Source organism: Portunus trituberculatus, chromosome 25 (genome assembly GCF_017591435.1).
Source record: "Portunus trituberculatus isolate SZX2019 chromosome 25, ASM1759143v1, whole genome shotgun sequence".
Classification (NCBI taxonomy): Eukaryota; Metazoa; Arthropoda; class Malacostraca; order Decapoda; family Portunidae; genus Portunus; species Portunus trituberculatus.
Window position 1 is genome coordinate 10998426 of NC_059279.1, and position 11188 is coordinate 11009613.

General features: G+C 41.8%; 1 protein-coding gene across 1 annotated transcript; it reads right to left on the reverse strand.

Annotated features, from left to right (window-relative positions):
- Positions 1 to 209: 209 nt before the first annotated feature.
- LOC123508922 (protein obstructor-E-like) lies at positions 210 to 10670 on the reverse strand. Its single transcript, XM_045262958.1, has 6 exons — positions 10428 to 10670; positions 3412 to 3669; positions 2272 to 2475; positions 1478 to 1673; positions 1077 to 1277; positions 210 to 807 (listed from the first exon to the last, which is right to left on the reverse strand). Exons 1-6 carry the CDS (start codon positions 10474 to 10476, stop codon positions 594 to 596), a joined length of 1122 nt encoding a protein of 373 aa, XP_045118893.1. The 5' UTR covers positions 10477 to 10670; the 3' UTR covers positions 210 to 593.
- Between the last annotated feature and the right edge of the window lie 518 nt (positions 10671 to 11188).

Below are 11188 nucleotides of genomic sequence, written 5' to 3' on the forward strand. Positions count from 1 at the left end.
TAACGTTATTTATGCTTTCGTTAGTAAATATTTTGATGTGAGGTATTGCAAAGTTTCCAGATGAAACGCAAGAGGATAAGGAGCAAAACGTTTTTTATAATTGTTCTTTGCGAATTCTGCCAGTCGCAGTACTTTGCCACTGATGTTAGGCAGGTGGGGAAGTAGTATACTTAGGTTTAGATAATATGGATTTCGAAGTAAAGTGCATATTGTGTACTTGTTGTACTTTATTGTTGTCTTACATTTTACACTAAAAAATATTATTTGTCCCAAGGTCATTGTATTCCGTACGAGATGAAAATATTGTTTATTTTTTTTATCTATTTTTCTTTCCGAATGATTCTTTAATATCATGTGCGCTGCCCCAGGACTGGTTCAGCGCTCTGTCTGTGCTACCATCTTGAACAATATTTATAGACATTTTTTGACAGTTTTAAAGTGATTGGATTTTGTAATTGGCCTTCTATTTGATCTTATTAGAAGCTAGAAGTGATTGGTAAAATTATACCCGCTTTCGTGATTAGTGAAAACCACAAAAGTTGACAAGCTTTTAATGGTTTAGTTAGACTAATTACCTAAACATGCCTTACTGTTTAAGGCCTCTGAGCTCTTCTGACGGAGACGAGCGGGCGACGGCGTCTGGGTCCAGTGGGGGCAGGGTCCGCGGCAAGAGCAGGGGGCCCAACTGGGACAGCTTGAGCGGCGGCACCGAGGCCAGTGGATAAACTGAAGCTATCGACTCCGGTGGGAATAGCAGCGGGAGCAGGGGCTGGGGCGGCTGCTGTGGGGCGTCTTCTGCGTGGTGGCCTGTACATGGGAACAGGCGTGGTTAGGTCTGAGTTATGAATAGGAGCAATTGTTTACCTTCTTAAAGGTAAACAAACCTCCCATCCTCCTCCATCTAATCATCACCAGTAAGTCTGCTCATTTATCACATTTTCTTTTCTTCACATTTATCAATCCCTACCTTATTTCATCTACCTGTGTTCTTAAGTACCACGGCCTCATAACAGACACGCAACCCACAAACACCTATGACCTTATACAACACACATAACAACATATAAACAACTTACTGCCTGGGCGACTCGGCAGGGGCGGCAGCGGCGAAAGTGGCAGCCACCCCCGGATTAGGGGACCTGTCGATCTTGCCTAAGGCGTGGGGAGGAATGTTGTATCCTGCTTCGAAGGCAGCTGCAAGGATGTCACCTCTTGGGCGACCCCCGGTGTTGAGAGTCTTAAAGTAATCGTCGAAGTACTCTGTGTAGTAGTTGGCGCTGTGGACAAAGTTACGTGTTAATGGGCGAGTATACGAGTGGTCAGGGAGACTACTCTGGCTTCATTGACTTGACATGAATTGGTGGGAGAGTGATACGGCAGATGATTGTCAAGGTATTTGTAGTGTGAAAGTGTTCGAGTGGTCGGAGCTTGAAGAGAGAAAAGAGAGAGTTTGGAAGACGAATGAAAGGAAACTTACCACTCAGGAGTTTCTGCCGGGGATGTGCAAGTTCCAATAACGGAGTTGAAGACTTGGCCGAAGGTGCAGCCGTTCCTTCTTGGACTGACTCCATCAATGCACACGTAGAAGTACTGACAGTCATTGGGATCGGCGTAGCGGGGATGAGCCACTGCCACGTCATGGGTCACCTTGGGGCACTCAAAGGCGGGGCCACCTGGAGGAGGGAGACACAGTGGATGAATATTTCTGAAGCAGTTAGGCAGATTACTCTACTAGCCACACCGTTATGCGAAAGGCAAGTCACATTGCAAAGCACACAACAGACAAAGCCTCATTACAAATACCCTAAAATTGTCACGACACTACTTGACACACACACACACACACACACACACACACACACACACACACACACACACACGGCCCGGTAGCTCAGTGGTTAGAGCGCTGGCTTCACAAGCCAGATGACCGGGGTTCGATTCCCCGGCCGGGTGGAGATATTTGGGTGTGTCTCCTTTCACGTGTAGCCCCTGTTCACCTAGCAGTGAGTAGGTACGGGATGTAAATCGAGGAGTTGTGACCTTGTTGTCCCGGTGTGTGGTGTGTGCCTGGTCTCAGGCCTATCCGAAGATCGGAAACAATGAGCTCTGAGCTCGTTCCGTAGGGTAATGTCTGGCTGTCTCGTCAGAGACTGCAGCAGATCAAACAGTGAATTACACACACACACACACACACACACACACACGTCAGAGACTGCAGCAGATCAAACTACATAACTATATCCAACCTGGCCAAGTTTACTCATAACTCACCTCCGGGCGTAGCGCAGCCTGCGCGTCCTGCTTCATCCGCCCAAACGCAGTTGTTGCTTGTTCCGGAGAAGACAAGACCAGTGGGGCAGGTGACCAAATTACCGGTACCTTCAGAACAGAAGAAGAACTGGTTGCACACCGTTTCATCTGGGTGGAAGAAATATCCATTCTGTCGGAGGCAGGCTCCAGCTGGCTGAGCAGGCTCTGGAGAAGAAAGATGCAAGTGGTCAGTGTTGGGAGCAGTGTATGGACTTTGTGGTGATGACAAGACATGAATGAAAAGCCAAGGAATTCTTGTGATTTGGGCGGAATGATAATTTTTAAAGTTACGCTATCCTGCTTATTATATATATATATATATATATATATATATATATATATATATATATATATATATATATATATATATATATATATATATATATATATATATATATATATATATATATATAGCTTTGCCATACAGTCTATCTTATATCGTTTTCGTATCCTACCTACATTACAATTCTATTATCTGTTTCAAGAGACATACTTTCTTTCTATCTGTGAGTTTCTACGAATAATTCTTTGCAATTTTTGTATCTCCATTTCTTTTCATTCATCATCTCTTCCTAATTGTTAATGTTATCAGACATAACTTCTCGTAAAATTCTTTTGTTATTAGGTTTCTTGACAGCATCTTCACAATTTTTGTGCCTACTAGTATCAGTATTTTCCTTCTTTATATCAGTGGTCTTCCTGTTTATGGTAATCCATCGCTCTATGACTCTCTACTTACTTTGTTCCTTCCTGCTCTACTCGATAAACACTAACTTTTCCCCCTCTCTCTCGCCACACTCTGTAGATGTGTGCCATCGTTACATGCTTCTCATATTTCTGAAAATCTGTCAAGGTCTTTTCTGTTTCTCACTATATATATCCTTTCACCACACTAATCTTTCCACTCAGTCGAGGTATAGTGTCAGACTGCTTTCTTCATTTCGTCACATCTTCCCCACTATACTCTCTCTTTTCATCCCCTTACCTACACCATCTACTTTTTTTCATTACACCTTCCCCACTATTCTGTCTCGTGTCATTCCATTATCAACTGCTTCCCTTCATCACTCTTATCCGTTACCATGTCTAGGTCATACTCACGCAGCTCAGCTCGTCCAGCACAATCTACGGCGCTGATATAGTCACACTTTTCTATCCGCGGGTTGTGGTCCACAAAGGCCAAACCGTCGGGACACAGCTTTTCCGTGATCACATTGTCCACACATTGGTAGTATTTGTCACACTGCTGGGCGTCTGCGAAAAAGCCATCGGGCAGCGGGCACTGAGAGACAACCTGCTGCTGCTGGGGCGCTGCGGCGAGTTGTGTATCCTGGGGACGGGGCCGCCTCTGACCCTCGGCTGTGGAAGGACGAGAGCATTGTTAGTCGAGTCTGGATTCAGAGTATTAATAGAAAAGCGTTTCATGTACTTCTCTTTAGCATAAAATCCATTCACATTCACATACAAGGTACAGTTCATAACCCTGAAACTCAAGGAAGGTCGAAGTTGAAATCAAGATTCACGGTTATAATTATATACGGTTATAATTATACATGGAAAATATCATATCCTGATAACCACACACAAGGAAAGACATTTTTATGGTAATGTAATCAGAATCCAATACGTTATGATTGATAATGTGCTGCATGTACTACTCTTAACTTATAACTCCTTTACTACACACAAGACAAGAATTCATTCACAAATGCAAACAAGATACAGTTCCCGATCCCCACACTCAAGTAAGGACCAAGGCATTGTTAATTATTTCATGATTCACTATGTTATCATTATAAAGACGCTGCAAATACACTTGTCTCTTAACCCCTTCAGTACTGCTTGAGACACATTTTTACCGGGAGATTTGTGTACGATTAGACCATTTCATTAACACCAGGAAAGATCTATGGAAGTCAGAAGATTAATGGTCACAATCTTCACTATTTTAATCCCCTACATAAGTTTCTGAAGCTTTATGAAATTACCAAATAATAACCAGAAGGAATATGGAAACGCGTCATGGTACTGAAGAGGATTAACCTTTAATCCCATGACGATAGACTTTCCTAAAATACATTCGCATACAAGATACCGTTCCAGACCCCCACGAACAGAGCCTCATAACCATCCATGCTACATATGGTTACATTAGTTTCTTCGGTGATGACCGAAGAAACTACGCTTGTAACTTAGCTATAACTACACAACTGCTATAGCAGTTGTGTAGTTATAGCTAAGTTAGAAGCGTAGGGGAGGCGTCGGCAATCTTTTTGGTTGTGATGATGGTGGTGATGCTTCTTCATGAAAGGAGCGAGGAGAGGCATTGTGTGTGTGTGTGTGTGTGTGTGTGTGTGTGTGTGTGTGTGTGTGTAGTTCACCACTCGTCTACTGGTCACCCAGCCTGCCTTCCCCATTACTGAGCGAGCTTAGAGCTCATGGACTGATCTTCGGATAGGACTGAGACCACAACACACTCCACACACCGGGAAAACGAGGCCACAACCCCTCGAGTTACATCCCTTACCTATTTACTGCTAGGTGAACAGGGGCTACACATTAAAAGGCTTGCCCATTTGCCTCGCCACTTTCCGGGACTCGAACCCGGACCCTCTCAGTTGTGAGCCGAGCGTGCTAACCACTACACTACTCGGTTTTTTTTTTTTTTTCTACGTTAAGGCCTATAGCGCCTGTAGGCACACTTGAAGAGTATATGGGAAGCGCTGTTCAGCTTCCGCCCATTAGTGGCGCAGGCAATTTTATTTATAGTCTGTGTGTGTGTGTGTGTGTGTGTGTGTGTGTGTGTGTGTGTGTGTGTGTGTGTGTGTGTGTGTGTGTGTGTGTATTTACCTAGTTGTATTTACCTAGTTGTAGTTTTACAGGGCCTGGGCTTTATGCTCGTGTGGTCCCGTCTCCATATCTGCACTTATCCAATTTTTCTTTAAAACTATGCACACTCTTTGCTGACACCACTTCCTCACTCAAACTTTTCCAAGTCTCAACACATCTTTGCGGGAAACTAAATTATTTAACATCTCTCAGACATCGTCCCTTCCTTAGTTTCTTACTATGCGATCTTGTGCTTCTAAAGTCATATTCTTCTCTCAGGATCAGTTTCTCATTATCCACTTCATCCATTCCGTTAATCAATTTATAAACTTGTATCAGATCCTCTCTCTCTTCTCTGCTCCAAGGTTGGTAGATCCATTGCCTTTAGTCTCTCCTCATATGCCATCCCTTTAAATTCTGGAACCATTCTTGTAGCCATTTTTGTAGTCTCTCTAATTTTCTTATGTGTTTCTTTTATGGGGAGTCCACACAACTCCTGCATATTCCAATCTAGGTCTTATTTTAGTACTTATCAATTTCTTCATCATTTCCTTGTCCATATAGTGAAATGCTACTCCAATATTCCTTAGCAAATTATACGTCTCTCTGAAAATTCTATCAATATGGCTTACCGGTTGATTATTTTCTTCCATTGTCACTCCCAAGTCCTTTTCCTTTTTTACTTTTTCTAGTTCTACTCCATCTCCCATCTTATAGATTCCCACTGGTCGTCTTTCACTTTTTCCCATTTCCATGACATGGCTTTTGTCCACATTGAATTCCATCTCCCATTTTTTGCTCCATTTCCAGATCTTGTTTAAGTCTTCCTGTAGTATTTCACAATCCTCTTTTGTTTAATGACTCTGCACAGTTTCGCATCGTCCGCAAACAGATTTATGTAGCTGTTCACTCCCTCTGGCATGTCATTTATATATACGAGAAAAAGTATTGGTGCCAATACTGACCCCTGTGGCACTCCGCTGTCTACTGTTCTCCACTTGGACTTCATATCTTTAACTATCGTCCTTATTTCTCTCCCCCTTAAGTAATTCTTCATCCATCTCAATGTGCTTCCTTTTAAGCCACCCTTCTCCTCTAACTTCCATAGTAATCTTTCATGTGGCACTTTATCAAAAGCCTTTTTTAGATCTAAATAAATACAGTCAACCCATCCTCTCTCTCTTGTACTTTATCAACTATTCTAGAGTAGAAACTCAATAAATTTGTCACACATGACCGACCTTTTCTAAAACCAAATTGGCTATTTGATAATATTTTGTTGTCTTCAAGAAACTCAATCTATTGCTTCTTTATTACTTTTTCACACATCTTGCATATTACACTAGTTAGTGATACCGGTCTGTAATTTAAAGGTTCTTCCTTCCTTCCGCTCTTATATATGGGAACCACCTCAGCTCTTTTCCACTCCACTGGTGTGTGTGTGTGTGTGTGTGTGTGTGTGTGTGTGTGTGTGTGTGTGTGTGTGTGTGTGTGTGTGTGTGTGTGTGTGTGTGTGTGTGTGTGTGTGTGTGTGTGTGTGTGTGTGTATACCAAGTAGTGTCGTGACAACATTAGGGCATTTCTGGGTAAGATACAAACATACGAAAAATGATCTCAACTCGGTCCTTCCCACCACGGCAATCCTTATGTTAGTCTGTGACGAAGGAACTATAGTGGTGATGACTCTGGGGAGTTTATGATGTTAGAACAAGAAGGGTGAAAAGCAAACTGAATTACTGAGAGAGAGAGAGAGAGAGAGAGAGAGAGAGAGAGAGAGAGAGAGAGAGAGAGAGAGAGAGACGTGCGGTGATAGGGGAAGGACACTCGGAGAAAATTATGAGGAGGGAGGGGTGGATGGAGGGGGGGACATCTTGTGATATACATAAGAACGTCCAGCAAGTGACCTTTACCTTTGGACTAGAATCCCCCCTTTTCTCTCCTCCCCACCCCTTCCCCTCCTCTCCCACCCCTCTCCTCCCCATCCACCTACCCACCCTTGCCTCTTTCTTATAATACCTTGATTTCTCCCAATAATTACTACCATGACCTTGAACACCACCACCACCACCACCACCACTACCTCCTCCTCCTCCTCCTCCTCCTCCTCCTCCTCCTCCTCTGAATCATGGGTGCCGTAGCAGGAAACGAAGAGGGTCAGCCTTGCTTTTTATTTCTCTGGTGTTCCATTTCCCGCCAAGTGTTCCGGTCTTCCTCGTTATGCTTTCTTCCGTGTTCGTGTTTTTGACGTGTAATTGCTTCTTCCTGTTTGTGTTGATGTGGTAAGGTTGTATTGTTGTTGTTGTTGTTGTTGTTGTAGGAGTTAAAGTTCCTGTTTATTATATCCTCATATCCTCAGACTTACTTCCCTACGTGAGAACACATTTTTTAAATATCTTTTTGATTTATCATCCATATGAAATTAAAGTCCGTATTTTTTTTCATATCTTCATTATAAGAATTAAAACACTTTACTGCTTTTGGTTTTCATTATATTCATATCAACGAAAAGTTCAGTTTTTATCCCTCATATTTTTGTTTTATGTTAAGAATATTCAACTTTTATTTTTTTTTTATTATGTAAGTGAAGAGGTAGCAAGTTTTCTCTACAGTAATCCAGCTAAATAATAACTTTATGCCCCTCTCATTTCCTTCAGTGTGTCCAGCGGTAATCTGGAACATGAGCGGCAGACGACCGTGGCATTTTGGCGCCAATACTTGATTTCCATGGATTGGTGCTAGAGCTTATGCAAGGCCGACTATGGCTTGCTTTCTCTTCAGGTTATGAGAAGAACGGAGAGAGAGAGAGAGAGAGAGAGAGAGAGAGAGAGAGAGAGAGAGAGAGAGAGAGAGAGAGAGAGAGAGAGAGAGAGAGAGAGAGAGAGAGAGAGAAAATTAGCTCCTAAGATTAAACACGTATAGATTACATAAGAAGAGCGAGTGCCAGAAGACTTGTTGACTCAGTAACAAGGGTATGTGCTGAACGCTGCGTGTAGGGATAGGAAATGTGTTAATACATAGTCCTTATGGCAGTCAAGATTCAAAAATAGTCATAAGTTACAAATTTCATATAAAGTATGAAAGCAATATGAGAAGAAAGTGATATACCATAGAAAACATGAAGAATGATAATAAAATTGTATGTAGGTCGTAAAACCAAGAGTCTAGAGTGAACTTCTACGGACGGCTATTACCTCTCTCTCTCTCTCTCTCTCTCTCTCTCTCTCTCTCTCTCTCTCTCTCATAACGGGAAGAGAAAGCATCCTTTAGAACCTGCCTCCGTGTCCTTGCTTTATTGCCGACCTTTTCCTACATTGCTTTCTTTCATTCCGCTCGTTCATCCTCTCTCTTTACCTCTCCTCCCGACACACCTTGAAAATTAACCCTCCTCCTATCTCCCTTCCCTCCCTCACTCCCATCCAACTACTGCCCCGTTCCCCTTTGGCCAAGGTTATCCAGGTAACGGTAGGCACCTTGTAACTACCTGATCTTCCCCGTCCCCCTTCCCTCCCTTGCAACTACAGGGTCACTCTAGCACCTGCCGCTACTCCTTAATTATGACTTTCCTCCTAGCAGGCTTATGTACTGTACCTACCTTTCCTCGCCACACCCTTCGCCACCTGTACATCGCTTCATTACTATCGCGTGTGTTTTTTAGTTATTCAGTATTCTCTTAGGTCTTTTTAACACATTCTTACATCCTCAGACACTTTCTTCATCACTTTCCTATATACATTCAACACTTTTTTACTTAATCGCTTTTCATCACTGTATTTCTTATGTCAAATGTAGTATATTATTATTATTATTATTATTATTATTATTATTATTATTATTGTTATTATTATTTTTATGCTCCTTTACGATATTCATACATTTCTTAAGCTTTTCTTCATCTTAGTACCTTCAGTTTCTCCATATACCATTAGCATTTTTTTTTCACCAATATCTAATATGTAATTTGATTATCTCATCAGCGACCTATTTCACTTCTTTATTTCTTTAATCACTTTCCTCCAGCACCTTCTTAGCCTCCCAACTGCAGCTCCTCACAACATCGTAGCAAAACATTCCACCTCTCAGATTATCTTCCCAATATATAGTCTTCCTCAACATTTACCCACGTGCTAAATATACATCAGGTTCTTCTTTCGTTCCATAGATCCAGCACCTCTCTCATCACCTATATAGCATCTTTTTCGAACTTGCAGCACCTCAGCGTTAGGGTAAAAGAGCCACTAGGACGTGAGTGACTGGGAAATGAAAGTGTGAATTACTGATGGTTGGAAGTTACTTTCACTCGTGAGTATCAGGTTTTCTTTGGGGTCGTGACCCACTACAGGTAGATGGAGACATGAAGAGAGAGAGAGAGAGAGAGAGAGAGAGAGAGAGAGAGAGAGAGAGAGAGAGAGAGAGAGAGGGAGAGAGAGAGAGAGAGTAAATAGAAAACAAGTAATACAATGAGGAATGATAGTGCACTTGAAAATAGAAAGTGTTCACTAAGAATGCGAGAGATAATATATATATATATATATATATATATATATATATATATATATATATATATATATATATATATATATATATATATATATATAGAGAGAGAGAGAGAGAGAGAGAGAGAGAGAGAGAGAGAGAGAGAGAGAGAGAGAGAGAGAGAGAGAGAGAGAGAGAGAGAGAGAGAGAGAGAGAGAGAGAGAATGTCAAGTTTGTATTATAAAAATTGAAGTAGATCAAAACTTTCTAGTCATAAAGTCAGAGAGAGAGAGAGAGAGAGAGAGAGAGAGAGAGAGAGAGAGAGAGAGAGAGAGAGAGAGAGAGAGATGACCCTGTAAATGTAGTAAAAAAAAAAAGGTCACTGGCACCAAAAATGTAAAAAAAAAAAAAGGCGTGGCAGGCATTGTCTCAAGATCACCCGCTCGTACAACAATGCTAGTCACTCAATCGTATTTTTGGATCACAAAAAAGAGGAGGAAAAAAACATACCTAAGAAAAGTGATAATGTACTGCTAGAAAAAAAATCTAAGTTCTTAATGTCACATGAAGTTTATTTTAAAGTGTGTAATATAGATGACCATCTTGTATTGTTAATTAGATATAAGGAAAAAAGTTAATCAAATATTACACAAAAAAAAAGATGTCATTCCTTAACCTGAACAATTTATCCATTTTCTTTAGAGCAAACAACTAGACTTAAACACAAAATAGACATTTCAAGACGCCACTGCTGACACAAGAAAGACATCTTACACGAAAATGTTTAACACTATTATTTGCCTAATGTTACATACCCGTAGCCAGGAGGAGGAGAAGGAGGGGCGCTTCCACAATGGACCACATCTTTACACTGACACGCCAACACCTGCACACCTCGCGCCAAACCTTTAAGACCAGGAACCTTGCGAGCACCCACGAGACTATTCTTACGCCGTGCACTGTACTTGCCACGTGACTATTCCTTCTCCGAGCACCGCACTTGTTTACATTGAAGGTGGCCAGTAATCCAGCCTTCCGGGACGTCTTGCAGGCCACACTTCATATATTCCGATGTTGTAATGATGACAAAAAATAAGTGTTTCGCTATTGCAGGCACATAGATGAGGAAGACTGAGAGGCTTATGGGTATTGTGGGAATGTGGGAGGAGTCACACGCCGGAGAAAGTGATCCTTGCATTTTGATTGGTCAAGGCAGTTAAGCACCGGTTTTTTTTCTTTTTTCTTTTTCTTTTTCTTTTTCTTTGTCCTCTGCACAGTTACATGAGCGGCCCTTCCAGTCACTGTCAAAGAGGATGGGGAGGCGGGGTGAAGGGTAGGCGCGGTGAGCAGGCTAGCAGGTAGGCAGACAGGAAGGCAGACCGGTAGGATTTACCAAGGCTTCTGCTTCCACTACCTGGAGTTGATTGCCTGACTGACGACTCATTGTTTAATTGATTGTATGATTGATCGTAAAACTGATTGATTGATTGGCTATTGATTGATGTAATTGGGTGATTAATGATTTAAAACTATTTTTTGATGAAGGATTGATGGACTGCCTTATTTATTTTCCATT